This window comes from Lithobates pipiens, unplaced genomic scaffold, assembly GCF_037356315.1.
Source record: "Lithobates pipiens isolate NorthernLeopardFrog02 unplaced genomic scaffold, aLitPip1_a1.2 Scaffold_22, whole genome shotgun sequence".
Taxonomy (NCBI): Eukaryota; Metazoa; Chordata; class Amphibia; order Anura; family Ranidae; genus Lithobates; species Lithobates pipiens.
In genome coordinates this window covers 202,230,969-202,258,679 of record NW_027507784.1, presented here as the reverse complement: position 1 = coordinate 202,258,679, position 27,711 = coordinate 202,230,969, and the positions used below count along the sequence as shown (strand labels likewise).

At 44.3% G+C, this 27,711-nt stretch overlaps 1 protein-coding gene across 9 annotated transcripts in view; it reads right to left on the bottom strand.

Moving 5' to 3' along the window:
• RBFOX1 (RNA binding fox-1 homolog 1) overlaps positions 1-27,711 on the bottom strand; it is a 1,314,070-nt gene that overhangs the window by 203,443 nt on the left and 1,082,916 nt on the right. For all 9 annotated transcript variants that reach the window (XM_077448827.1, XM_077448822.1, XM_077448828.1 and 6 more), the window contains one exon: positions 6,071-6,203. In XM_077448827.1, coding sequence (XP_077304953.1) covers positions 6,071-6,203 — 133 coding nt within the window. The remainder of the gene's footprint in view (positions 1-6,070; positions 6,204-27,711) is intronic.

The following is a 27,711-nucleotide window of genomic DNA, read 5'->3' as shown; positions in this document are numbered from 1 at the left end:
TGCACTCACCAAAACGCCAGTCCTCAGCTGATCCCTGATGTGAGCACACAGACATTTTTTCCTCAGACTCTTGGACAGCTTGGTAGCTGCATGCTCCTAATTTGAACAGACTAACACTGTGCATCCAATTGCGGTTGTCACAGTGCTTAAATAATTCCTACAAAATAATCAGATGGTACACTGGAGCCCCATTACAGTAATAGAGACATCTAGTGGCCAAGAAGGAGTTCACTTATGACTGATGTTATACTGAAGGCTCTATTTTTCTGGTGTTTTAGTGAGTGCAGCCCCATAAAGGGTACGTTTGAATCACGAGTGGTGAAATGTTTGGTGGAAGCCGTTCCTTCATCAACATGGGAACAAGGTGCTTTGGGGGGGCTGCTACCCCAAAGCACTCTCCCAATGTTAAGGGCATGTGTCACTTCAGGAGGGGACCCAACGCCATTTTTTTTATTTTGGCGTGGAGTTCCCCTTAACTATCCATAACAGACCTGAAGGGCCTAGTATGGAATTTAGGGGGACCCTCATGCATTTTTTTTTCATTTTGGTTAGGGGTTCCCTTGTGGGGAAATTCCATGCCGTTTTTATCAATACTATATATGCCTGTAAAGGGGAGCATGTTTCCCATGTTTAGATCAGTCTGACAGCAAAATTACATTTCTAAAGGAAAAAAAAAAGGCATTTAAAATGACTCCCGGCTTTAATGAATCGTCGGTCTGACAATTCACATAAAAGTTCATTGATAAAAACGTCATGGAATTTCCCCACGGGGGAACCCTGAACCAAAATTTTTAAAAAAAATGCGTAGGGGTCCCCCTAAATTCCATACCAGTCCCTTCAGGTCTGGTATGGGTATTAAGGGGAACCCCGTGTCAAAATAAAAAAAGGGCAGGGGGCCCCCAGATCCCCCCCCCCCCGTGTGAATGGGTAATGGGGTACAAATGTAACTCTAAGATTTCACAAATAAAGTTTCAAAAGGGTTAAAAAACACAAGAGACGGTTTTTGACAAGTCCTTTATTAATTTCTTCTTCTCTCCACTTCTTCTTCCATCTTCTTTCTTCTGGTCTTCTTTCGGTGTTCTTCTTCTTCTCCATCTTCTCTCCAACTTCTTCTTCTTCATCTTCTTCCTCTACTCTTCTCATCCCGCATCTTGCTCCGGCTTCTTCTCTGCCCTGTCTGCACGATCCGCCTCTGTGGGAGTCTTCTGCCGCGTGACACTTCTGTTCTTCTGAGACTTGTTATATAACCCTCTGTCGCACAGGGACTTCCTTATGCCTTTCCCCGTGCATATATATATATATATATATATATATATATATATATATTCTTCATCCATTATAGCCTATATCTACAGTGCATTCTGTTGTGTACTGTTTCTACTACATTTCTGGTGGTGTACACAGTGCACCATACAGTGCAGCTGTAGTACAGTTGCTACTACACTTCTGGTGGTGTACACAGTGCACAATACAGTGCAACCATAGTACAGTTGCTAATAAAGTGCAGGCGGTGTACACAGTATCTAATAGAGTGTAGTGTGGTGTTGCAAAACAAAATATACATCATGTACATAAAGCCACATGCCACTAAAATAGGGCAAGCAGACTGTGTCTACAGTCAACAGTGCTGGTCGTGGACATGGTGCATACTCTGCATGTGGCCACGGGGCACGCTTGTCCTTTTTTTCTGCTACTGGCCGTGTTATTGAGCCAGAACATGCAGAAGAGTTGGTGGAGTGGATAACAAAGCTGCCCTCATCCTCCTCATCCTCTGTCACCCGGGCTCATAGTAGTTTGCCTTTCAATGCAGCTGACAAAGTGGCCTATTTCACCAGCTCCTTGTCCACAGTCACTCCTTCCATAGCCCCACCATCATGCACGGAGTCGTCCCCAGCACTATTCAACCACAGTGTACACGCTGCTGGAACATGCTCAGCGATTTGAAGGCTCTGATGTGGGTTCCCAGGTTGAGGAAGGGAGTAACGTGAGCCTAGAGAGAGGGGGGTTTCCAAGAAGGACAAGTAACTGGCAGTCATTTTCCCACAGCTGCAGCATATTGCCAAGTTTGCTCCAGTGATGAAGATGGAGGAGATGATGAGGTCACTGACTCTACTTGGGTGCCTGATAGAAGAGAGGAGGAGGAGGCACAACTCCAATGAGGCAGGATGTCCTCTGGGGGCAGCTTAAGGGCAGCCACCCTATTGCATCACACTGCAGAGCTCCGTAGGTGCAAGACCCTGCTGACTTTTAAAAGTCCCTTGGTGTGGGCCTTTTTCGACACATGTGCAGCAGATTGAACTGTTGCTGTTTGCAACCTATGTCTGAAGCAGATCAAGCATCAAAGAAAAAGTCTGACTTTTCCTTGTTCCTCATCAGGGATCTCCAACCTCACTATACCTCCAGTCCTCTCAAAAACCTGCACTGAGAGGAATGAAGGTATAGAATTAGGTGTCCCAAGTACTTTCAGCCAATCTGCTAGCAGTACACCGCCACTTGATTTTAGCAGGCAAATTTCCCTACCCCAGTTGCTGAACCACATGCTCAGTGTCTGAATGCTAGCTTGGCCAAATTGTTAGCACTGCAACTTCTGCCTTTTCAGCTGGTAGACTCTGCCTCCTTTCATGAATTTGTGGAATGTGCTGTACCTCAGTGGCAGGTTCAAAAATGCCATTTCTTTTCACGGAAGGCCATTCTGGCTCTCTGCCAGCATGTGGAAGGCAATTTTTTGGCCTCGTTGACCAAGGCGGTCAGCAGTAAGGTGCATATTACCACTAACTCATGGTCCAGCAGGCATGGGCAGGGACATTACCTTTCCTTCATGGCGTACTGGGTAACTCTTCTGGCAGCTGGGAAGGATGCAGGAGAGGGTTCAGTATTGTTGGAGCTTGTTCTGCCACCACACCTCCAAAATGCTAGTGGTGATTTTGCCACAGCTCTCTCCTCCACCCCCTCCTCTTCTTCTTCCTCTATGGCCTCTTCTACAGATTTGTCCTCTGAACCAGTGGTGCTCCATTAGTGTTCAAGGGGCTACGCAAGCAGTCAGGCAAAAAGATGCCATGCGGTGCTTGAGTTGGTCTGCTTAGGGGACAGGAGTCATACTGGGGCAGAGATTCTGTCTTCTCTGCAGGGGCAGGCTCAGAGGTGGTTGACACCATGCCAGCTTCAGCCAGGAATGGTTATATGCGACAATGGCACCAACCTTCTCTCTGACAAGGACACTTGACTAGGCTTGTGCAATTTGTTTCGTAACAAATCGAAATTCGGCCGAATTTTGCATCTTTCGGACATTCGGATGCATCCGAATGTCCGAATAAAAATATAACGAATAACAACGAATAAGAAAGAAATATAACAAATGAATTCGAATGAATTTGACATGATTCGGTAATTCTTTAAAGATCTAATGAAACAAAAGGTCAGCTCAAAGTAAATCTTATAGTCCAATCAGCCAATTAATTTTTTCCCGGAGGATGGATTACTGGCAAAGTGCATTCCTGAGAACTGAGTTAGAAGGGTGTTGTATTGTATTTGAGCCGAGGAGAAGAGACGTTGTCATTGTGTGTGTTAAAAGATTCATTAAACAAAAGACTTTCCAAACTACAAATCATTATCACAAATGTATATACATACATAAATAACGAATTTCAACGAATACGAACGAATGAATTCGAAACTCTACGAATAATAACGAATTATCCGAAAACGTATTAACATAACATAACGAATATAACAGAACGAAATGATGTATTTTACGAATGACAATGAACCGAAACTAAACGAAATTTTCCGTTGTGCACAAGTCTACACTTGACCCATGTTCCATGTTTGGCACATGTCCTGAATTTGGGGGTACAGCGGTTCTTGAGCAGGTACCCAGGCTTACAAGATCTCCTTAGGCAGGCCAGAAAAGTCTGTGGTCATTTCCGCTGGTCATACAATGCCACCGCTCATCTGGCTGACATTCACAGGGACATGCCCACCAGGTGGAACTCAATGTTGGCAATGCTGCAGTGGCTGCACATGCAGTAGAGGGCCATCAATGAGTACCTGTGTAAGTATGGCATCAGGACAGGGTCAGGGGAGCTTGGCTTCTTTTCTACTGATAAAGCATGCATGCACTGTCCTGTCACCATTTTAGGAGGCCACGAGGATGGTGAGCAGTGACCATGCATGCATCAGTAACACTGTCCCTCTTTTCTTCCTGTTGGAGCACACACTTTGGGGAATAATGGACAGGGCACTTGAGGCATGAAAAGCAGGAGGAAGAGGAGGACTTCCTTACCTCTCAAGGCCCCCTTTATCCAGATAATATTCCTGCAGGCCCGCCAGATACACAGGAAGAAGAGGAGGAGGTGGAGGAGGATTGTGTCAGCATGGATGTGGAGTCTAACACTCAGCAACAGTCTTCAAGTGTTTTTATGTATAGAATATGTGGACTGCACCAAGCTTACAAGAAATTTCAATTCCTCACCTCTACTGTGAATCAGTGTATTTTAACACCCCTTCTCAATCAAACCAACTAATCCACACTAGTTGTGGTAGACCTTTTACAATATAATTATTGTATCAAATATTTACGTGATCATAAAAAAAATGTACAAATGTGCTAAATACCACCAGTGAGTTTACAAACACTAACTATATTAATAAATTAATTGTTAATGATAAATTATTAACGATAGATTATAAAATGATAAATTATAAAATTGATAATAAATATGAAATAAGCCCTCTATATTAACTAGTCCCACTCTGTGAGAGCACAATTCATGAATAAATCAACTTAAAAGGTGAACTAATAATAGCGACAGTTCATCATCACAAAAAAGAAAAAGTGAAAAAAAAAGTGAAAAAAAATTCCCATAACTACAGTCCCATATAAATATCCTCAGTGAATGATCGTCAACTCCTGTTCGTTGCGTTTCCTGTTAGAGGATGGGATGGAGCCATGCTTGAGGGAAGATTACTTCTCTCAAGCACACAGGTGAACAGCAATCTGTCTTTAAGCTGAACACAAAAGAGAGGTAAGCAGACAGACAGACATGAACATTACTGCAGATTCATGACACCCAGACCATCACTATACATGAGCTATGAGAGATCCTATACTCAAATGAAAGAAACTTTAGTAGTGCAGCTATATAAATCAGAGCACCGATGGCCATTTTTCATTCCTTCTACACTTTGTCAAGAGGTGTATACTGAGGATCACACATTTTCTGATACATCTGCACCTTAAGTGAACACAAAAAAAAAGATTTTGGTGGTAAAATTTGAGAATTTGAGGGGCGCTTCACAGTGTCGCTTCATCAAACCTCTTTAATGACCAGATGTTTGCAATCAGAAGAGGTACATTTTCAATTGTCGCAAATTCTGCAGCATCTAAGCTCTAGTATCATTTACATCAACAACATGTGATACTGTATATCAAATGCTTAAAGCCACCAACCATGACAGTACAAATTACAGTAATTTTTCAATAGCCTGAGCAAGGTGCACAACTTCAGGCACTTGGCCTGGCAACACACTGTGTTAGTTTCTGCAGTAAGAGAAGAACAGCATGCATTTCTCTAAAGCCCCGTACACACGAGCGGACTTTTCAACATCCAAAGTCCGACGGACTGATTCCGTCAGACTATTCGATCGTGTGTGGGCTGCAACAGACTTTTGACTCGCCAAAGTCTGAAGGACTTTAGAATATGGAACATGCTTCAAATTTTTCCGAAGGAACTCCGCCGGACCCTTCGAAAAATTTGCTCGTGTGTATGCTATTCCGACGGACTAAAACCAATGCTAGGGCAGCTATTGGCTACTGGCTATGAACTTCCTTATTCGAATCCAGTCGTACGTCATCACGTTCGAATCCATCGGAGTTTAGTGTGATTGTGTGTGGCCAAGTCCGCTCAGCCGAAAAGTCCGTCAGAACTCTGTCGGAACTCCGGCAGAACTCCGACAGAACTCCTTCGGAAGTCTGTCGGACATAAGTCCTCTCGTGTGTACGGGGCTTAAGAAAGTTGTTTTTTGCTGTTGGGAAAATATAATAATAGAATAAAAAGGATATATTTCTTACCCGCCATAAGCTGGGATAGGAGGAGGAGGTGCTGCTGCACGAAATGTGTTATAGACTGTACGGCCTCTACCTCTAAGATGTGCCCCTCTATATGCAGCAGCAGCTGTTGCAGCAGGATACGGAAAGCCAGGTACTGTAAAAGAACACAGTCAAATAGTATTAAATCTCCTGTAAACACATATGTATAGCACATGTACATATACAAATATTCAACTATATAAAAGTGCTGTAGAATGTTATTGTGCAACACAAACAATATCTTGATGGTCTGAAATTCCTTATGCAGTTGCTCTAATGTATCCATAAACATCAAATATATTAATCTACAACAATTAATTACAAAAGAGTTCAAAGGAAAAAGTGATTGTAGACTATGAGATACAGAATTTTGTTCATTACACTTTTTAACATCCTTTAAACATACAATAAAACCACTGGAATTCATAAAGAAAGGGCGAGTACCATGTTTATCGGCGTATAAGACGCACAGGCATATAACACACACCTTCAATTTAAGAGGGAAGTTTCAGGAAAAAAAACATTTTTTTTTTAAATAAACCATTTTGAAGCAAAATAATGGCCATTGCCAATCAATGCAGCCTGATCTGTGCCCATCTGCAGCCTCAATGCAGCATGATCTGTGCCCATCTGCAGCTTCATTGCAATGGGATCTGTGCCCATCTGCAGCTTCAATGCAGCCTGATCTGTGCCCAACTGCAGCCTGATCTGTGCCCATCTGCAGCCTGATCTGCACCCATATGCAGCCCATCTCCCATCAGTACAGCTGCCTAAATAATGCCCATCTGCATTCTCACCAGCTCTCATCAATGCAGTGCAGGAAATCACCTCGGAGGGGAAGGAGGGGAAAGAGCGCCACTGGAAATCACCGAGCCATTATGTCCTGTTTACTCGGCTTTCAGTCGGAATTCACATGCACAGTCCCACCTCCGCCATCGGCATTGGACCAGCTCCTGTGACAGAACACTGACCTAATGCCGGTGGCAGAGGAGAGACTGTGTATGCAACGTGAGAGCCGAGTGAGAACCGACTTAGAGCCGAGTGAGAGCCGAGAAAACAGGAAATCATGGCTCGGTGAATTCCGGCAGTGTTCATCCTCCTTCCCCTCCAAGGTACACTATCAGCATATAACACATACCCGTAATTTATCCCCTATTTTCAGAGGAAAAGTGCGTGTTATATGCTGGTAAATATGGTAATTGTCAGGAGTATGTAGCGCTTCTGCTGTTTGATAGCTGCTGGTCTCATTCCAGCATCCTGGTTTTGATTGTGTTACATTCTCCTTGTCTCTCTGTTCATCTGCAAGGTGATTGCTGTAGCCAGTCTCTGGGTGGAGACCAAACCTGATTTAAGCCAGACAAGCCTGCAGTCTCATGCTTGTGATAGTGTGTTCAACATTAGGGATGAACCCGATGTTCAAGGCGATCGTAAGTTTGACTCAAACATCGGGTGTTCTGCATTTAGTGTAGATTAGATGTTCAGTGTAGAATCTATATTCAGGCAGTGTAGTATATATAATATTGTATTGAAGTGATTAAGTGGAACCCCACACCAAGATTTAAAAAAATGGCACAGGGTTCCCCCAAAATCCATACCAGGTCCTGCCAGGTTGCATGCTCGGATAAAGATCTGGTATGGATTTTGGGGGGACTCTGTGTCATTTTTTTCATCCTGGCGTGAGGTCCCCCTAAAAACCATACTAGATCCTTATCTGAACACTCAACCGGGCAGGCAGCAGGAAAATGGGGGGAGAAAGCACCCTAACCTCCTGAACCGTATCAGGGCACATGCTCTCAACAAGGGGAGGGTTCTTTGCGGTCCCAAGGGCCTCATCCCCACAACCCTTGCCCGGTTGTGGGGGTCTGTGGGTGGGGGGCTTATCAGAATTGGGAAGCCCCCTTCAACATGAATCCCAGCCATCCTCATGTGATTGGGTATGAGCTACATTGTACCCCTACCCATTCACCAAAAAAAGTGTCAAAAAAGTAAAAATGACAGGAGACAGTTTTGGACAATTCCTTTAATAAAGTGTCCCATGATGTCCATCCATCTTCAATCATGGCAACAACGGTCCCAATATAAAAATGTAAAAACTCCACCTCCATGGGAGGTGTCCCACTAATTTCCGTCTTTTTGCTTTGACAGCTGTTATATAGTCAAGGGCAGGGCCACCCAGTGACATGATGTCAGAAGGGTGCTGGCACACTCAGTTACGTCAGCGGGTGGTCCCGGTCTTGCATATATAAGAGCTGTCAAAGCAAAAAGACGGCAATCACAGGGACACCTCCCATGGAGGCAGAATTTTTCTGTTTTTATTTTTTTTCTGAGATTGTCGGCACCGTGATTGAAGATGGATGGACATTGAGGGATGGAGCCATTGCCCAAAACTGTCTCCTGTCATTTTTACCTTTTTGATACTTTTTTTGGTGAATGGGTACAATGTATTCCATACCTATTCACATGGGGTGGGGGGATCTGTGGCCTGCCAGGTTGCATGTGCAGATAAGGGTCAGGGTATTATAACGGGATTTTTTTATTTTGGTGAAGGGTTCCCCTTAAAATTCATACCAGACCTGAAGGGCCTAGTATGGATTTTTTTTTGGGGGGGGGCACACCATTTTTTTTTAATATTGGTGTGGGGTTCCCTTTAGTATCCATACCAGACCTGAGGCCTGGTAATGGACTGGGGGGAACCCACAAGGAATATTTTATTTTTATTGTTTCACTGCTCCTGGGGAAGGACTTGGGTCCCCATACACTTTTTATGGCATAAAATCCTTTAAAATTAGCACTTTTGAGTTTTTCTGTTTGTGTCCCATAGACTCTAACAATGTTTGCATGTTCGCACAAATTTTTTGCCCTTTCCCATATTCTGCTGCAAACTGAATGGGGGGGGGGGGGGGGGGGTTCTATTCCCTATTCAACATGTGTTCCAAGCTCCCTATTTGTCTGCCCTGTCTACTAGTTTGGATTCCCCTGTTGACAACCTCAGGTCAGATATGGGATACGCTCGTAACTCTGCTTGTTTTTTGACTACGGATTTGACCCTGACTATTCTGGACCTTGCCTGCCTTGTTCCTGTACTTTCATTGAACCACTCTGCCTGTCTACCAACTGCAAGTACCTGTTTGCTTTGCTCAGTTTTGTCTGCCCCAGTGTTGTAGCGAGGCACTATAGCATTGTTTATAAGTCCTTGGAACAACCAGGTACCAGTAGGCCTGCTTGCCATATGAGAATGGTGGCTGCCTTAGGTGAAGAACACAGAAGGTAGCTATAGAGACTGTCCACCTGTGTTAGGGGTAAGAGTGACAGTAATCAAATAAACAATTAGAGCCGGTTCACACAGGGGCGACTCAGATCCGACTTCAGGTCGCCCCTAGTCGCCTCAGGTCGGACAACATGTAAAAATCAATGTAAGTGAATGAGAGCCGTCTTAATGCACACTACTGAAGTCACTCCGACTTCAGAAAAGGTTCCTGTACTACTTCAATCCGACTTGTAGGTGACTGGTACCCATTGATTTCAATGGAGGTTGCCTCCAAGTCGGATCTCCATCTATACGGAGGCGACTCTGACAGAATTATCAGCTCTCAAGAGGGAACTCCACGCCAAATTTATTAAAAAAAATTGGCGTGGGTTCCCCCTCCGAGAGCATATAAGGCCCTTAAGTCTGGTATGGATTCTAAGAGGAACCCCATACGCTGAAAAAACAGCTTGGGGGTCCCCCCCAGATCCATACCAGACCCTTATCCGAGCACGCTACCCGGCTGGCCAGGAAAGGGGGTGGGGACGAGCGAGCGCCTCCCCCCCCTCCTGAGCCGTACCAGGCCGCGTGCCCTCAACATGGGTGGTGCCTTGGGGAAGGGGGGGCCGCGCTGCACCCCCACCCCAAAGCACCTTGTCCCCATGTTGATGAGGACAAGGGCCTCTTCCCGACAACTCTGGCCTTGGTTGTCGGGGTCTGCGGGCGGGGGGCTTATCGGAATTCAGGAGCCCCCTTTAATAAGGGGGCCCCGGATCCCGGCCCCCCACCCTATGTGAACCCCACCCTATGTGAATGAGTATGGGGTACAATGTACCCCTACCCATTCACCTGTGAAGAAAATGTAAAACAAAAAAAACACAACACACAAGGGTTAAAATAGTTTATTGCACCGCTCCAGGGGTCTTCTTCCGTCTTCTCACCGAACTCCTCCGCTATCTTCTGCTAGCTCTTTTACTAGCGGAGGAGCGCGGCATTCTTCTTCGCCACCGCCGCCCTCTTCTTCTGACTTTGGGGGTCTTGTCCCCCTCTTCGGTTCTTCTTGCCGGGCCACCGCGCCTTCTTCTAGCTCTTTTACAAGCGGTGGCCCGGTCTTCTGCCTCGTCGCTGTCTCTGCTCACAATGACAGGGACACGGCGCGCAGCAACTTATATAGGGACAACATCGGATGATGTCCCCGCCCATTATGATGTCACAGTCCCAGCATCCTCTGGGAGTGTGACATAATAATGGGCGGGGACATCATGCGGGATGTCCCTATATAAGTCGCCGCACGCCGCGTCCCTGTCATTGTGAGCAGAGACAGCGACGAGGCAACATCTCCTGAAGAGAAGAAGAGAAGAACAGAAGATGGCGACAGTGGCAGCGGCAACAGAAGACCGGGCCACCGCTTGTAAAAGAGCTAGAAGAAGGCTCGGTGGCCTGACAAGAAGAACTGAAGAGGGGGACAAGACCCCCGAAAGTCGGAAGAAGAGGGCCCCACACATTGACCACTCATGTGCTTCTAGAGTGTGCAGCAGCACATAAGGATGCAGTCACACCTGTCTCTGATTATATGTGAGAATCCCAGTGGCGGTTCCCAGGATTAGCTGTGGGAGGCAGTCCCATTGAAAGCAATGGGAGGTTTCTGGATTCCACAGCTAATCATGGCCACGTGCATGTAATCGCTCATGTAGCGATCACATGTGAGTGATCAGCCCTGAACATAGACTGCCTGGGAGTGGCATGGTGATTATTTACGATGCCTTGACTGATTACACTTGTATCACCTCCTCCCCACCTGCCTCAACTCCTTGGACCCTGCACAAGTGGTTCTATTTAAGGTTGGGATGGTAAAACCACAGCTCAACCACAACAATAATTACGCCAGTCCAACTGAAGTGGAGCTGAAAGTGTGACATAATCGCACTGGGGACATTTCCAGGAGTTGAAGGAAGTAGAATCAAATTTTTATTTTAGCCAGAGAGAGGGTGCTATAAGGAATTTGATAAGCAATCCATTCACCCGTGTGAATGTGAGTTCTCTTAATCTATTATTGTAATAAACCAGTTTTTTTTTTTTATGGAAAGCATAATGATGTGTCTTTGTTTTATGGAGCTGTGCTGAGACTGTTGTTAAACCTGTGGTGGATGAGGAGGGACTGTTCCTCAAGGACAGAGGATTTACCCCTGTGGGGTATATGGCTTAGTCATCATAGTCAGCATACTGGGCTTAAAAACACTACTTTTAACCACTTGAGACCTGCGCTATAGCCGAATGACGGCTACAGCGCGGACCTCCTTTGCCGGGACTACGTCTATTGACGTCGTCCCGTGCACGAGCGGCCTGCGCGCCCCCTGGGGGCGCGCGCCGCACGCTCTGTGATCGGCCGAGTCTATGAGACTCGCCTGATCACCGATCCGAGCAAGGGGTCGATCCCGACCCCTTATCACGGGATCAGCTGTCAGCCAATGACAGCTGATCATGTGATATAACGGAGCCGGTAATCGGCTATTATTCCTCCTCGCGCTGACAGCACGAGGAGAAAAAAAAAAGAGCCGATCACCGGCGGCCGTGATCGGGACATCAGTCCCGATCACGGCCAGCCCTGCCAGTGCCCACCTGCCCCCTGCCAGTGCCCACCTGCCCCTTCATCACTAAACATCATTAAAAATAAGTGCCCCCCGTCAGTGCCACCCAGCAGTGCCCACAGTGCCACCCAGCAGTGCCCACAGTGCCACCCAGCAGTGCCACCCAGCAGTGCCCGCAGTGCCACCCAGCAGTGCCCACAATCTGCCTCAACAAAGGTGCTGCACCCCAGTGCCACATATCCGTGCCCATCAGTGTCATCTACCAGTGCCCATCAGTGCCCAGCAGTGCCGCCCATCAGTGCCCAGCAGTGCCACCTATCAGAGCCACCTATCAGTGCCACCTATCAGAGCCCATCAGTCCCATCTATCAGTGGTACCTATCAGTGCCACCCATCCGTGCCACCTATCTGTGCCACCCATCCGTGCCATCTTATCTGTGCCCATCTTTGCCCATCAGTGCCGCCTTATCTGTGCCCATCGGTGCCGCCTTATCTGTGCCTATTCGTGCCGCCTTAACTATGCCTATCAGTGCCCACCAGTGCAGCCTATCAGTGCCCATCAATGCAGCCTATCAGTGCCCACCAATGCAGCCTATCAGTGCCGCCTCATCAGTGCACTTCAATGAAGGAGAAAAATGACCTGTTTGCAAAAATTTATAACAAACTATTAAACATGATTTTTTTTTTTGCAACTTTTTTTGTTTGTTTAGCAAAAAATAAAACTCCCAGCTGTAATTAAATACCACCAAAAGAAAGCTCTATTTGTGGGAAAAAAATGATAAAAATGTCATTTGAGTACAGTGTTGTATGCCCATGCAATTGTCATTCAAAGTGCATCAGCGCTGAAAGCTGAAAATTGGTCTGGGCATGAGGGGGGTTTAAGTGCCCAGTAAGCAAGTGGTTAAAGGCATTTTTTTCAGCCTGTTAAACCTCATGCATGCTAGACTTGCTAGACTTTAACAGTGGTGCTTTTACAGGTGTTTGGTATTTTTTTTTTCAGCCTGCAAAAACACCTCTATGTAAGTCTATTTTTTCCATATACTGTACACGTAGGCATTTACAGGCATATTAAAAGGGGAATGTTTACAGTCTGAAAAACAAATGGCAAAAGGCGCATTCAAGAAAGACACGTTTAGGAACATTTGAACATCACAATTGGGGTCTTCCATTATCCTGATATTGATTGGGCAGAGGAGACAGCTCACTCATTAACCACTTCCGGACCAGCGCACGACGATGTACGTCGACAGAATGGCACGGGCAGGCATATTGACGTACATGTACGTCCAATCTTCAATGCCGCCCTGCCACCGGGACCCCCGTGAGTCCGGTCGCAGGACCCGCGATCGTCTCACGGGACGGCTGAATGGAGGAAATGCCATGTAAACAGCATTTCTCCATTCTGCCTAGCAACTAGTGACGCTGATCTCTGCTCCATGTGATTGGAGCAGAGATCAGTGTTCACTAAATGAAAGCCCAACCCCCCCACAGTTAGTAACACACCCCTAGGAACACTTAACCCCTACACTGCCACCCACTGGTTAACCCCTTCACTGGCAGTGTCATTTACACAGGAATCACTGCATTTATATAGCAGTGATTACTGTATAAATGACAATGGCCCCAAAAATGTGTCAAAAATGTCCGATGGGTCCCCCACAATGTCGCAGTCACAATAAAAATCGCTGATCGCCGCCATTACTAGTAAAAAAAAATAAAAAATATTAATAAAAATGCTATAAAACTATCCCTATTTTGTAAACGCTATAACTTTTGCGCAAACCAATCAATAATCGCTTATTGCGATTTTTTTTACCAAAAATATGTAGAAGTAACAAAAAGTAAAAAATAATGCGTTTTTTTCAAAATTGTCGCTCTATTTTTGTTTATAGCTCAAAAAATAAAATCCGCAGGGGTGATCAAATACCACCAAAAGAAAGCTCTATTTGTGGGAAAAAAAGGACGCCAATTTTGTTTGGGAGCCACATCGCACGACCGCGCAATTGTCAGTTAAAGCGACGCAGTGCCGAATCGCAAAAAGTGGTCTGGTCTTTGACCAGCAAAATGGTCCGGTCTGAAAGTGGTTAAAGGCCTGAATGTCTTACAGGACAACTTCATGTCCCAGTTGGTAGATTCCCCAACTAGGAAGAACGCCCTGCTAGATTTATTAATTATGAATGATCCAAGTCTGATCTGAGATGTGGACATATTGGACAACTTGGGTTCTAGTGATCATAGAATGATCAAATTTAACGTAAAACAGAAAAAGGAGGGTAGCACAAGAACACTTGAACAATTTCAAACAAGTTGATTTTTCTGAACTGCAATCATTACTACATGACATTAATTGGGACCAAATCCTGGAAACATTGAACATGGACGAAAAATAGGAATGCTTTAGGAATATATTAAACAAAGGTATCACACAGTGCAATACAATGAGCAATAAATATAAAAGAGCAAAGGTTAAACCTGGGTGGCTAAACCGCTAAAAAAAATGGGCATTAAACAATATAAAAGGGATGGGTCGCAGTCAGTATTCATAAACGACAAGGAATCTAATAAGAAGTGTATGAACACAATCTGGGCAGCCAAAAAATATTACAAGAGACACATAGCGGAGGAGAGTAAAAAATTCAAAGAAATGTTTTAGATACATTAACAGTAAAAGGCAAAAACTGAGCACATTGCCCACATAAAAGACGAGGAAGGGAGGATGTTTACGGATGACACAGAGAAGGCAACTGCACCATATGCCTTCTACTCCTCAGTATTTATGCAGGAAATGGAGAGGCATACCGACCATGGAAGTACTGTTGGTGACACATCGCAGGGCATACCCTTGTGGTTAACAGAGGCCAGAGTGAAAGAAAGACTAGATAAACATAAGACAAATCACTAGGACCACCCAGGAGTTCTCAGAGAATTCAGCCAGGTTATAGCCAGACCATTGTTCCTAATCTTTGTGGACGGCATACTGACAGGAATTGTACCAGATGGTTGGAGAAAAGCCAATGTGGTACCAATATTCAAAAAAGGACAGAAGCAAATCCCTGGGAACTACAGGCCAGTCAGCCTAACATCAATCATAGGTAAATTATTAGAGGGGATGATAAGGGACTATATCCAAGAATACTGAAGAAAAAAATATCATAAGTGGTCATCAGCATGTGTTTACAAAATGTTGTTCTTGCCAGACCAATCTGTTAACATTCTATGAGGATGTGAGCTGCCATCTAGATAGGGGAAGGCCCGTGGATTTAGTCGACCTGTATTTTGCAAAGGCATTCGATACAGTCCCCCATAAGTACTTAATCTACAAGCTGAGGTCTGCAGGCATGGACCATAGGATTTGTTCTTGAGTTAAAAACTGGTTACAGGAGCATGTCCAAAGGGTAGTGATAAATAACGTGTACTCAGAATGGTCTAGAGTGGTAAGTGGGGGGACCCAGGGTTCTGTCTTGGGACCAATTCTATTCAATTTATTCATAAATGAAATAGAGGGAGGAATAAATAGCTCAATCTCAGTTTTTTGCTGATGATACAAAATAAATTCACATTAAGATATATACATTTTACAGCAAGACCTGAACAAAATAATGGAGTGGGCAACTACATAGCAAATGAGGTTTAATGTGGAGAAATGTAAAGTAAGCACTTGAAGGCAAAAAACATAAATGCAAACTACTCACTAGGGGGAGAACCGATGGGAAAATCAAGGATGGAGAAAGATCTGGGAGTCCTAGTAGATGACAGATTGAGCATTAGCATGCAATGTCAAGCTGCAGCTACCAAACCCGGCAGAATATTAACATGCATAAAAAAAGGGATATACTCCAGGGATAAAACTGTAATTCTATCACTTTATAAAACATTGGTTAGATCACATTTGGAGTATTCTGTGCAGTTCTGGTCACCAGTCCTCAGAAGGGATGTGCTGGAACTGGAGAGAGTGCAAAGAAGGGCAACAAAACTAATAAGGGGACTGGACCTCAATTATGAGGAAAGACTGCACTAAATATATTCTCGCTGGAGAAAAGATGCTTGAGAGAAGGTTACATAATTAGTAAGGTTGAATAAAGACACCAGTCCATCCAGAGTGAGTGTCTACAATTGTCCCTATCCCTGTACATTGCATAATCTCATCAGTCCCTACCCTCAAGGAACCCACAATCCAAGGTACTCATTCACATACTAGGGTCAATTTTGGACAGAAGCCAATTAACTTACCTGCATGTCTTTGGAGTGTGGGAAGAAACTGGAGTACCCAGAGGAAACCCATACAGGTGCAGGGAGAACATATAAACTCCAGGAAGGTAGTGTCATGGTTGGGATTTGAGCCAGTGACCCGTCTTACTGCTAGGTGAGAGTGCTAACCACTATACCGCTGTGCCGCCACAAGTATGATAGAGATTTACAAATACCTCAATGGTGATCGCAGCATAGGAAAAAACTATTCAGTTTCAAGGAATGTAAGAGGACAAGGGGCCATATAATGAGATTGGAGGAGTCGCGGTTTAACCTTAAAATGTGCAGGGGCTTTTTCACTGTCAGGGCAATAAGGATGTGGAACTCTAGAGTATTGATAGTTTTAAGAGACTCTTAGGTTGCTTTCACACTGAGGCACTTTACAGACGCTATAGCACTTAAAATAGCACCTGCATAGCGCCTGTAAAGCGCCTCTCCTCTCACTCCAGTGTGAAAGCCCAAGTGCTTTCACAATGGAGCTGTACACTGGCAGGACACCAAAAAACGTCCTGCAAGCTGCATCTTTGCAGTGCTGTAGGAGCGGTGTATACACTGCTCCTAAAGTCCCCCTACCCATTGAAATCAATAGGCAGCACAGCCACTGCAGCTGTGATTTGCGGGCAGTTTTAACCCTTTTTCAGCTGCTAGTGAGGCGCTTTTAACCCTCCGCAAAAACGATGGTAAATCCGTGCTACACCCCAGTGCGAAAGTAACCTTAGATGTGCATCTTCACAAACACGACATACAGGGATATGGGAAATAATTAAAGACATTGACACCTACACAGTTTGAACTGGATGGACTATTGTCTTTACTCAATCTTACCTTCTATAATACTAAGATACTATAATACTATGAATCCATTACACTCAAACACATGACCTGCCAAATTGTGCTTGAACATGTGTAAAGGCATGAGCAATTTCAAGCAGCTATTTTCCTGCCAGGGGCACTGGCATTCAAAGGGTTAAACAGACGACCTGTGTTTATGAGGCTTTATGTGACCTACTGTAATTTAGGAGGTCCAATATTTAAGGTGAGAGTACACCCAAAAGGCATGATTGGTGGAAATATTTTACTGTGTGGCACACATGAAGTTGTGGGAAAATTACACTGGAGGTGAAATAAAGATACATAGGACTGATTGATGAATATATATGTTATAAGTAACTTTTAAATCCACATTGAAACCACATTGATTGCACTGTAGTATTCATTTTCACTATTAGTGCTTTATTGCACATAGGTTTTCTGGCTTTATGTGATCATATTCCTTCTGTTCTCTCTATTCTCAGCTGCATAAGAGCTGGGGGAGAGAAGCAACAGTACACTGATCTTCCCAGTAAAGGGCTGTGGGGGAGCATGTCAGGACAAGTCTGATTATTGGGGAGAACAGACTGAGTGGGAACAGCTAGAGAACTGACCACGCTGAGGTCCCATGCCTAGTGTTATCAGTTTTTAATTGGAAAGCAGAGGGACTGGCAGGTACAACAGACACATATCAGGAATATGAAATGTTTGGGTAACAAACACTTTAATGTTGGGAAGTAAGGGGAACCTATGTTTACTTTGAAATTGAACAGGAATTTTGCTAGCACACATATCTGGTATTTAATGTGACACATGTTAACATGATTTACTAACATTCACAACTTTCAGTGAGCAGCCACTACCCCGTTGGTTTACCAGTCTCATCCCATGACTACTATAGGAATTTGTATAATCTAAATGTTGAGTTTATTCTTATGCTCACACTGATGTAAGGCTTAGGTCAGCAGCATCATGAGATTTAAAACCCAATACCAGCTTTTATAGCAAACAGCAGTGTGTTGTTGTTTTGTAAGCTGCCTGATCACTTCCACACCCTCAAAGTTACTGTCCCTCTCTGGTTACCTCTTCTATATATTCATGGCTTTGCTGCCCTTCCTATGGGCTTGGGATGGGCATGGTAGGTGTCAGCCAGAGTGAAGCAAAGGGAGATCAGCAAGCCACCATCTGCTGATCTCCTCTCTGGTTTGAACCCAGAAGAAAAAATCATTTTGTCACTTCTGGGTTCAGTGCTGATATGGGGGGGGGGGGGATAAATACATTTATGTAGTACGCAATCAATAAAAAAAAAAACATGAAAAAACATAAAGTCCCCTGTCCAATGAACATATATGCATATAAATACATAAACACGCATGTCAGATGTACTGTACCTTTCTTTTATATTTTGCCAGAATATTGGGTAATATATATATTTTTTTACTTATTTTTTAAGAGAGATTCCAGGTTCCAATAAGTCTCCTGCCTGCACACCCGACAACCACTAGGCCAGAGTTATGGGGAAGAGGCCCTTTCCCTAATTAACATGCGGATAAGTTGCTTTGCCAGTGGGTCCCATGTTGAAGGCACTTAGCTTTTACCTTTTCTGGCCAGCCAACTTGCAGGCTTGGCTAAGGGAATAGATTTTGGAGAGATCCTAAATGTCTTTATGTTTTTCACATACACTACATTACCAAAAGTATTGTGACACCTGCCTTTGCATGCGCATTCCATTGAGCCACCTGTACCAAACAGGCTACTAAATAATATTTCCAGAGGATGGACAGGCTCAGCCCTCCCATTGTTTGAGTTCAATAAGTTAACAGTTTACCAAGACAAGGTTCTTTACCTTGCCACAGGAATTTATTCACCTCGTGTTGTATAGTATCAATGCAAAAAAAGTTTTAAACTTGACAGTTTTTTCAGGAGCAGTGATTTTAATAATGCTCAAAAGTCAAAAAATAAAAATGAAATATTCCTTTAATTATCGTGCCTGGGAGGTGACTGTAATATGTCTGTAAAGTGGTGTAGTTTTCCCGTGATTAGAACAGTACCATAACAAAATTACATTTCAAAAGGAAAAAAGTCATTTAAAGCTGTAATTTATTGTTGAGTCTTGGCAATATAGATAAAACTCATTGAAAAAAAGGCATGGGCTCCCCCCCCAGTCCATTATCAGGCCCTTCACGTGCCCGCTAGCTGGCGATGACAGAGTGAGCCGGTTGACAAGTGGTTAAAAAACAGTGTCTCCGATATAAATCTATTGTCAATTACGATACCCGCTGCACCACCGGGCCCAAAAAAATTCTCTGTCGTTAACTAAGAAAAATAATTCTTATATAGTTAAGGGCAGGGCCACCTGGCAACATCACCTGATAGCACTGCTCCCTTGTGGTGTCACCGATCCAGCATCACTAGGTGCCTTAATCCCTTACCCATATAAGAACTGTCAAATGGAAAGCCAGGCATTTGGTGGTTTGCCTTAGTTATGCAGTTTTTTTCTCTTTTTTGGTTCCCGCAGTGGCGTCATGATTGACAATGGATCTACATCGGGGGACACTTTTTTACTTTTTAATAAAGGAATTGTCAAAACTGTCTCTGTGTTTTTATTTGATGAATGGGTAGGGATTAGGGATGAGCCTGCAAAAGAATCCTAGGATTTGTGGTATCAAGGAGAGGGATTATTACTGGCTGGCAACCCTTCTTGATCCACGTTACAAGAGTAAGGTTGCAGAACTCATTCTGCCTCCGCAGAGGGAGCAAAGGATGAAACATCTTCAGGAGGCCTTGAAAAAAGGTTTGTGCAATGCATTTCCAGAGCCAGGGAGGTTACAATTTCCTAGTGCTGGACAATGTGCCACTGAGGCTTCGTTCAGTCTGAGGAAGAGTGGTGGAGAAGGTGGCCGGCTGACCGATGCCTTTAAACAATTTTTCATACCTCAGCGCCAAGGTCTGATTGGTTCAAGCAACCACCGCCAGCTTCTGCATTACATGGTGCAGGAATATCTAGTGGCAAGAGCAGACTTGGAGACCTTTCCAACAGAGCATCCATTGGGTTGCTGGGTCTTGAGGATGGACCACTGGCAAGAACTTGCTCAATATGCAATTGAACTACTGGCCTATCCTGCATCCAGCATGCTTTCTGAACACACATTTAGTGCTGCTGGAGGGTTTGTAATGGATCAAGGAGTGCGCCTGTCCACAGACACAGATGCTGATGTAACCGATTGAATTTGCTATGGATGTGGGATCCCTTGAAAACTGCCTATGCTGACTATCCTATTCCTCCTCAATCTTGATGATGCTAGCTTCCAACAATGTTTTTAGGCCACTACCATCACCACCACCCAAGGTCCAATTTTTCCACCCCTGTTTGACAGGGGCATGTAATTACAATTTTTGATATAATATTTCACAGCAATATTTCCTGTGCCCAACAATAGTATATGTGAGGGATTACAGTGTTGTGGCACCACCAAAGGCCCAATGTATCTGTTCCTGTTTAACAGGGGCATGTAATTACAATTGTTGACATAATATTTCAATGCAGGACCCGTTCCTGTGCCCAACAAGAGTATCTGTGAGGGGTTACAATGTTGTGGCACCACCACCACTACTCAAGACCCAATTTTTCTGCCCCTGTTTTACAGGGGCATGTAATTACAATTCTTGATATAATATTTCACTGCAGGGCCTGATCTTGTGCCCACCAAGAGTAACTGTGAGGGCTTACCATGTTCTGGTACCACTAACACCCATGCCATTTTTCAATGATTTTCATCTAAATTGCCGGGACCCAAAAATACATTACAGCCACGAGTAGTTTTGAATGACATTCTTTCCTTTAGAAATTTAATTTTGCGGGGAGGGGGGGCGGAGATAGCCGCGGAAGGAGATGGATGCCTAAGAGAGGAGCTCCGGAGCAGGGGGACACACATCGGCACATAGCGGGCTGCAGAGTGGAAGCCACAACTCACGGCGAACACTGGAAACACACCGCAGTATCAGAGCACACCACGAGCATGTCCAAGAAAAAAAGGAGGCATGGAGGCCACAGAAACTGACCTCCTACTACCCCCTGGAGCACAGGCAAGATGGCAGAGGCCCACTGGTGCGCACGATGGTGAGCACACCGCAGCGCGGATCCCCTAACAGCAATCTAGCAAAAAGGAACTGCTCCTCTAAGAGCCCAAAGTCTCTGCTGCACACCCCATCCTCAGGAAGCCCTGAAAAATCCAGGATGAGACTGGATGCCATGGATACAAGCCATGAGGTTAGCAGGGGCCTAGAATCAGGGGAGACCTCCCAGACTCAATAGACCTGTTCCCCACCAGCAATCAGCCTGTTCTTGATACCACACTAAAGGACATGTTGGTCTCCTTAAGAAGCTCACTACATACAGACATGATGTCCTGCATACACGGGTTTGGGTTGGAACTACAGGCCACAGCATCCCGGGTGGACCATATAGAAACAAAAATTGAAGAATTTCCCACCACTATCAATGATTTGGTGGATGCCCATGACACTAATGAGGACGAATTGGAGGCAGTTAAATCTAAACTCCCTGACATTGAAGACAGCTCCAGGCGGAAAAATTTAAAAATTAGGGAGGTCCCCGAATCGGTCAAGCAATCTGAACTATGTGAGAATGTAGCGCAAATGTTTAAATCCATCTTGCCTGAATTAACTGAACTGGATATTGTAGTGGATAGAGTCCACAGACTCCCCAAGCCAACTTACTTATCGGATAACATACCCAGGGATGTTATACTATGTCTACACTTTTTCCATGTGAAAGGGAGTCTAATGACGGCAGCACGCAACAGAGACCAGTTGCCTTCACAGTACCAAAATCTGCAATTTTTGCGGACCTATCCCAATTTACTCTTCAGAAAAGAAGGAACCTCAACACCATCTCGAAAGCACTGAGAAATCATAAAATGATCTACAAATGGGGGTTCCCTACAAAGCTGATCATAACCAGGGAAGGGAAAGACCCCTGTGGTGGACTCTTTAACCAAAGGATTGCAGCTGCTTAAATAGTGACAGATATGCCAGAGGACCCTCCTCACGTACACCCCTCTAAAAGCCCAGAACGGGTAACTGAAGATTTTTTACGTTTGTGTCCCATAGACTTTGACGTGTTCGCGTGTTCAAACAAATTTTTTGCCTGTTCGCATGTTTTGCTGCAAACCAAACCTGGGGTTGTTCGGCTCATCCCTAGTAGGGATACTCATTCACATGGGAGGTGGAATCTGGGGGCCCCCTTGTTAAAGATTCTGATAAGCCCCCTCCCCACAGACCCACACAACCACAGCCCAGGGTTGTGGGTATAAGGCCCTTGTCTCAATCAACATGGGGACAAGGTGCTTTGGGGTGGGGGGACATGTTGCCTGGTATAGTTCGGGGGGAGCGCTCACCCTTTAGACTGTGTGCTTGGATAAGAGGGTATGGGCTGAGGGGCCCCATGTTTTTTTTTCACTTTTTAATTGCCAGTAATGTTTTTTTTTTATTATTCTGCAGTCAGTGGGGAAGCCCATTGACAGCTGATGACTCATCAGTTGTTAAGGATGCCGCAGCTGGCTTCCCGGCCTGCTCTTTAACAACAGGTATTCATTGCACCCTAATTGGGTAAAGCTTTTTGTCATTGCGTAGTGAATTGCAGGGCTTTTGGCCCCCCTTGTTAAAGGAGCCTTCCAGATTCCGCTAAGTCCCTCCCTGTAGTCCCCCACAACCACAGCCCAGGGTTTTGAGGATGAGGAACTTGTGCCCATCAACGTGGGGACAAGGTACTTTGGGGGGGCATGTGGCCTGGTATGGTTTGGGGGTCACTCACTCATCAGGCTGCGTGCCCTGATTGGGCAAAGCTTTGTGTCAGAGCATAGTGCATTGCAGGGTGAACACTGCAAATTCGGTTTTTCACCTAACAGGAGAACATGTGATGTTTGGGCTGAACTTTTTCTCTGCCCGAACTGTTCGCCTAACTCTAATCCCCAGATACAGAAAAGAGTCCTCACACCAGATATTAAATGTATCCCTTACGCCAGCGATCAACATTTGAGGTACATTGATTGACATTGTACATTTAGAGAGATTCACCCCTAAGCCCAAAAAATCATGAAAGGTGTGGAGCGTGGACACTAAATTAGGTAGAGAAACTAATGTCTGACAGGAACAATAGAACATCTTCCACATATAGACTTAATTTGAATTGGTGCTCACCTTTTGTATATCCCTTAATATCAGGGTTAAGAGTAATTGAGTGGATCAAAGGCTCAATGGCCAGGCCAAATAAAAGAGGGGACAACTCTGCCTTGTTTCATGGTTCAATGTGAAATATATCTGCATGACATCCTTGCAAGTTTAATTCTAGATCCTGGGCATGTATATGAAGCTTAGAAGTCATTCATAAATGATCTGCAGAAACCAGCTCTCACTGTTTCCATATTAGACTCAATAGAAATACATTATGGGAAAAATGGTCAGCATCTTGAATTATATTAGTGGCCAAGCGTATGTTATCTTTTACCTGCCTAGATAGGATAAAACCTGTTTTGTCTGGAGAGATCAAAAGGTGATAACAGAGGCTAGACGATCCCCCAAGAGGCGGCCAAAAATATTCAGGTTATTATTTATAACTGAGAAGGGGCAGTAGTTTTGGGGAAGCGAATGATCCTTATTTAGCTTGGGTATAAAGGACACTTAGAACGTGTCATCAGGAAAAGAGTGCCCCTACAAGATGAGGCTGAAAATTTATCTGGACATGGGGCCTTAAAGGGTTTAAAAGAATCAATAATTGCCAGGATTATTGCTTCTTTAAAACCATCTAAAGCCTGTACAAGAGGCATTCAGAGAGCGTATCTGGTCATCAGTTAGTTAAGGGAGAGGAAGAACCTCTAGCCAAGCTAAGGAGGTGAAACAAGGCTGGGCTAAGGGAGGGAGAGAAGGGCTTGATAAAATTTAGAAAAAGATTCTAAGACTTTGTGCATGTGTGGTCATTTGACCAATTCAATTCCTAAGTTTATAGGCATGTGGTGGTTGGAGGGATTGATGGAGTTTCCTTGTAAACATAGCCAAAGCCTAAGGGATTTTGGTACAACCCTCTTATTATGAATCTGTTCTAGAAGCTGCAGAGAGTGCATTTGGCTATGCAGATGGTAAAACATATACAGATCTTTTGTGAGAGAATGAATCTCTGTCATTTTATGTTGTTTCTTGGTGATAGTGATTTCATTTAAGTGTCCATGCATAACTTCCTTGTGGGCTGCCCAACGAGACGTGGGGAAATATCATCAACAACATAGTACAGAAATATTCTACCAGGCAGTCAGACAGATGATCTAGGATATCAGGACCCATGAGGATAAAGTAATTTAAACACCACACAGCTGTACTGTGGGAGAGACCCACTTTAAAGGTGTAAAAGGACACTATATTTTGATCAGACCAGGATCATGTGTGGATACAAGCGTTGGAAGAATTAGCTAGGAGAATAGGGGAGCTAAAAATATAGTCTGTTCGAGAATAGCTGTCGTGGAGGTGGGAATAGTAAGTGTACTCTCTAGCACCCACGTTGTGTGCTCTCCAGGAGTCTATCAACTGATGGGATTTAAGTAAATGCTGGAGACTCACATATGCTGTACTCATTTGCTGCATTTGACGTGACACAGGCAATGCTGCATTACTCCATTTTGCAACTCAAAAAAGTCAACCAATAATAATAGTTTGGTATGACTATCTGTAGGCTGTTCCCCCAGCTACAGAGTCAAAATCAAGGGCTGAAGCAAAAGTCGAGTAGGGGAAGATCTATGTGGGTACACCTAGATTAAGCCAAAATCACAGAAATCCAGCCTTTGTCCACGGAGATCACATCTGGGAGATAGGGTGGCCCAGATAGGCGAAGGGCGAATGGTCATTGGTATCCTGGGGAGAGCCTCGGCCTCCAGTAAGCCCAATTTCACAAAGAGTTTTTTTCCCTTCATTCACCTGGAAGATTTTTTAAGTGATGTCATTATGGAGGGCCTGTAGTTTGACAGGAAAGCCCTATCTGTAACTTGTACGTGTGTTCTGTAAAACTGAGGTGACTTCTGTCATCTTGCGGCGCTTTTCCAATGTGGCAGTTGATATATCCAGGTAGAGTTGAATGCAAACCCCATCTAATTGGATGTTAGAAGTGTTGCGAGATGCACAGAGAATTTCCTTTTTAATGAGAGAGTCCTTAAGACACAGAACAATGTCTCTTGGAGGCTTCTCTGGAGATGAATTCTGTCACATACAAACAAGGTGACTGGGGTCTCTGGAAGCAAATAATGGAAAAGCTTCTGAACTGTTGGGAGCAAGTCAGTAAGGCCGCGTACACACGGGCGGATTGTCTGGCCAACTAAGTTCATCAGACAATCCGACAGACAGTCCGTCCTACTTTTGAATGAACGGACTTGACCACACACGACGAACAGACAGTCCGCTGAAAGCTTGCGCGATGACGTGTATGGCACGTACGACGGGACTAGAAATTTGACGTCCAATACACTGCAATGCAACCTTCGGCCGTGTAAATCCTTTCTGAGCATGCGCCATACTTAGTCCGTCCAACTTGCCTACTCACGAGCGGACTGTCCGCTGAAACCAAGTTTGGACGGACTGTATTATGGAAATTCCGAAAGACTTAGTCCGCCAGACTGTCCGCTGAAAAAGTCAGCTGAAGCCCACACACGAGCGGATTGTCCGCTGAAACACGTTTCAGCGGACTAAGTTGGCCAGACAATCCGCCCGTGTGTACGCGGCCTAACAGTTTTAGGAACTCACTGCACTTGCAGATTTTTACACTGGTTTCGATTATCTAGACCTTATTAGATGTGCTTGGAGCTGTGTCACCCTGTCAGAAAGAAATTTGTGATCTTTCCACAGATCTGAGAAAGCCAGCTGCAGCTCATCATGCTTTGTTTCAGGCAAATCAGTTCTGCTACCTAGAGCCTCCAGTTCCAGAGATAGCATGGAGGTGGATTTGCTGAGTTCTGTACGGAACTTATAGACGAGCTTCTCATACATCATACACAGGCTATCATCCAAATCCACTTTAGTTAATTGAAGGGAGTACTCATTGTCAGTTGTGGAGTGTGTAGGAGAGGTTGCAACATCATCTGGGACTGTTGAAGGCTGTTCAGGCGCCATCTTGGGGCATCTTGCTCTGTTCCCATACCCAAAAAGAGATATGTTGTCAGGGATCTCTGGGTAGGTTTTTTGCTTTGACTCTTGGGCATCAGCATGCACTAGATATTTCACCAGGGGTGCGTAAGGAAAAGGGCTTGATTCAGGTGCTTTGTGTCCCTAGGGAAGAGTTAGGAGTCTCTGCTGCCATTGGAGCTCTGGCTACAGGCTTCTGTCCAACTTTGCGCTGCGCATGCCCCCCCAAAGGTACCTTAAAGGTATGGCATGTATTTTGGCTGTTTTTTTACAAGCAAAAAAGCCTGATGCAGAAATTTAACTTACTGCCATTGTCAATGGATTCTTTTTTGTAAAAATAACATTTGCTGTAGTACATTGTATACATTGCTACTTTCTTAAACGGGCAATAGAAAAAAAGGATTCTAAGACTAAATATCTTTAATTAGCAATAATGCTGGTATTAAACCACCACCCAAATTACACCAAAAAACGAACCAATATTAAAGCACTATTGGTCTATGCTAATTATTTCCCTTTAGAATTACTCTCAATATCTCTCTATTTTCATCACTATTTATCTACAACTTCTGGTAATTCTAATTTCAGATATAAGTTTGGAGAAGAGGACATAAGTAGGTGGATGAAAGAAGTTAATTACCCTGGTTCTCACTTATGTTTCTATCTATGCTGATGTATCAGTTGTGCATGGACCACCAAATCATATATATATTTGCTGCATGCCTTTTGATGTATGTACATTTAAGCAAATATGTTTAAGCTCTACTGTAGAGTCTAAATGCAGGCCAGCTAAGGGGTGGTATATCTAACCAAAATATGTAATTTTTTTCATGAATTTAGTTCTATCTATCTATCTTATGTTTTTTATACAGTATGTGCATGGTATAGGGGTACAAAACTGCATGGATTGCATGCTATTGTAATACCATTAAAGATGACTGCAAAGAAAACCCCAAGAATCAAAAAAACCATAGTGCACACTGCATTGGAAGTATTAAATTGGGCCTGCAGAAAAATGCATGCCATTGCCATGGCAAGTGCATGCACATGATTTCATAAGCTGCCCGCTTGGAATAGAGGTTAGAGTGATATTAGGTATGTAGTATGTTTGGCTATACACAGTGATTCACAGTGATTCATTGATTTTGAACAATAACACTGCTTCATATAGATATGTGCATGCTTTTTGAATTCATGTTTAAGTGTATAATCTCAATTCAATATTTTAAGTTTTATTGTTATATGTATTAATTACAATTTAAATGCTTGCTTGCTGTTGGTAGTCTGAATATGGATCTGTGCTTTTGCTTGAATATTTCATATGGCATAATACATATTTAGTTTGAAAATTTCCATGTTTGAAACCTTTGGGAACTATGTGGTTAATATTATCATGGTGCCTGGGCCACTGCTCTGTATTTAAATGGACACACGGAGCTGCGGCTTGCCCCACAGGTAAGGGACACAGGGACACAGGTAAGGCTGTATTTGGTGGGACACAGGCAAGGCTGCATTTGATGTGAGACAGGCAAGGCTGCATTTGGTGGGACA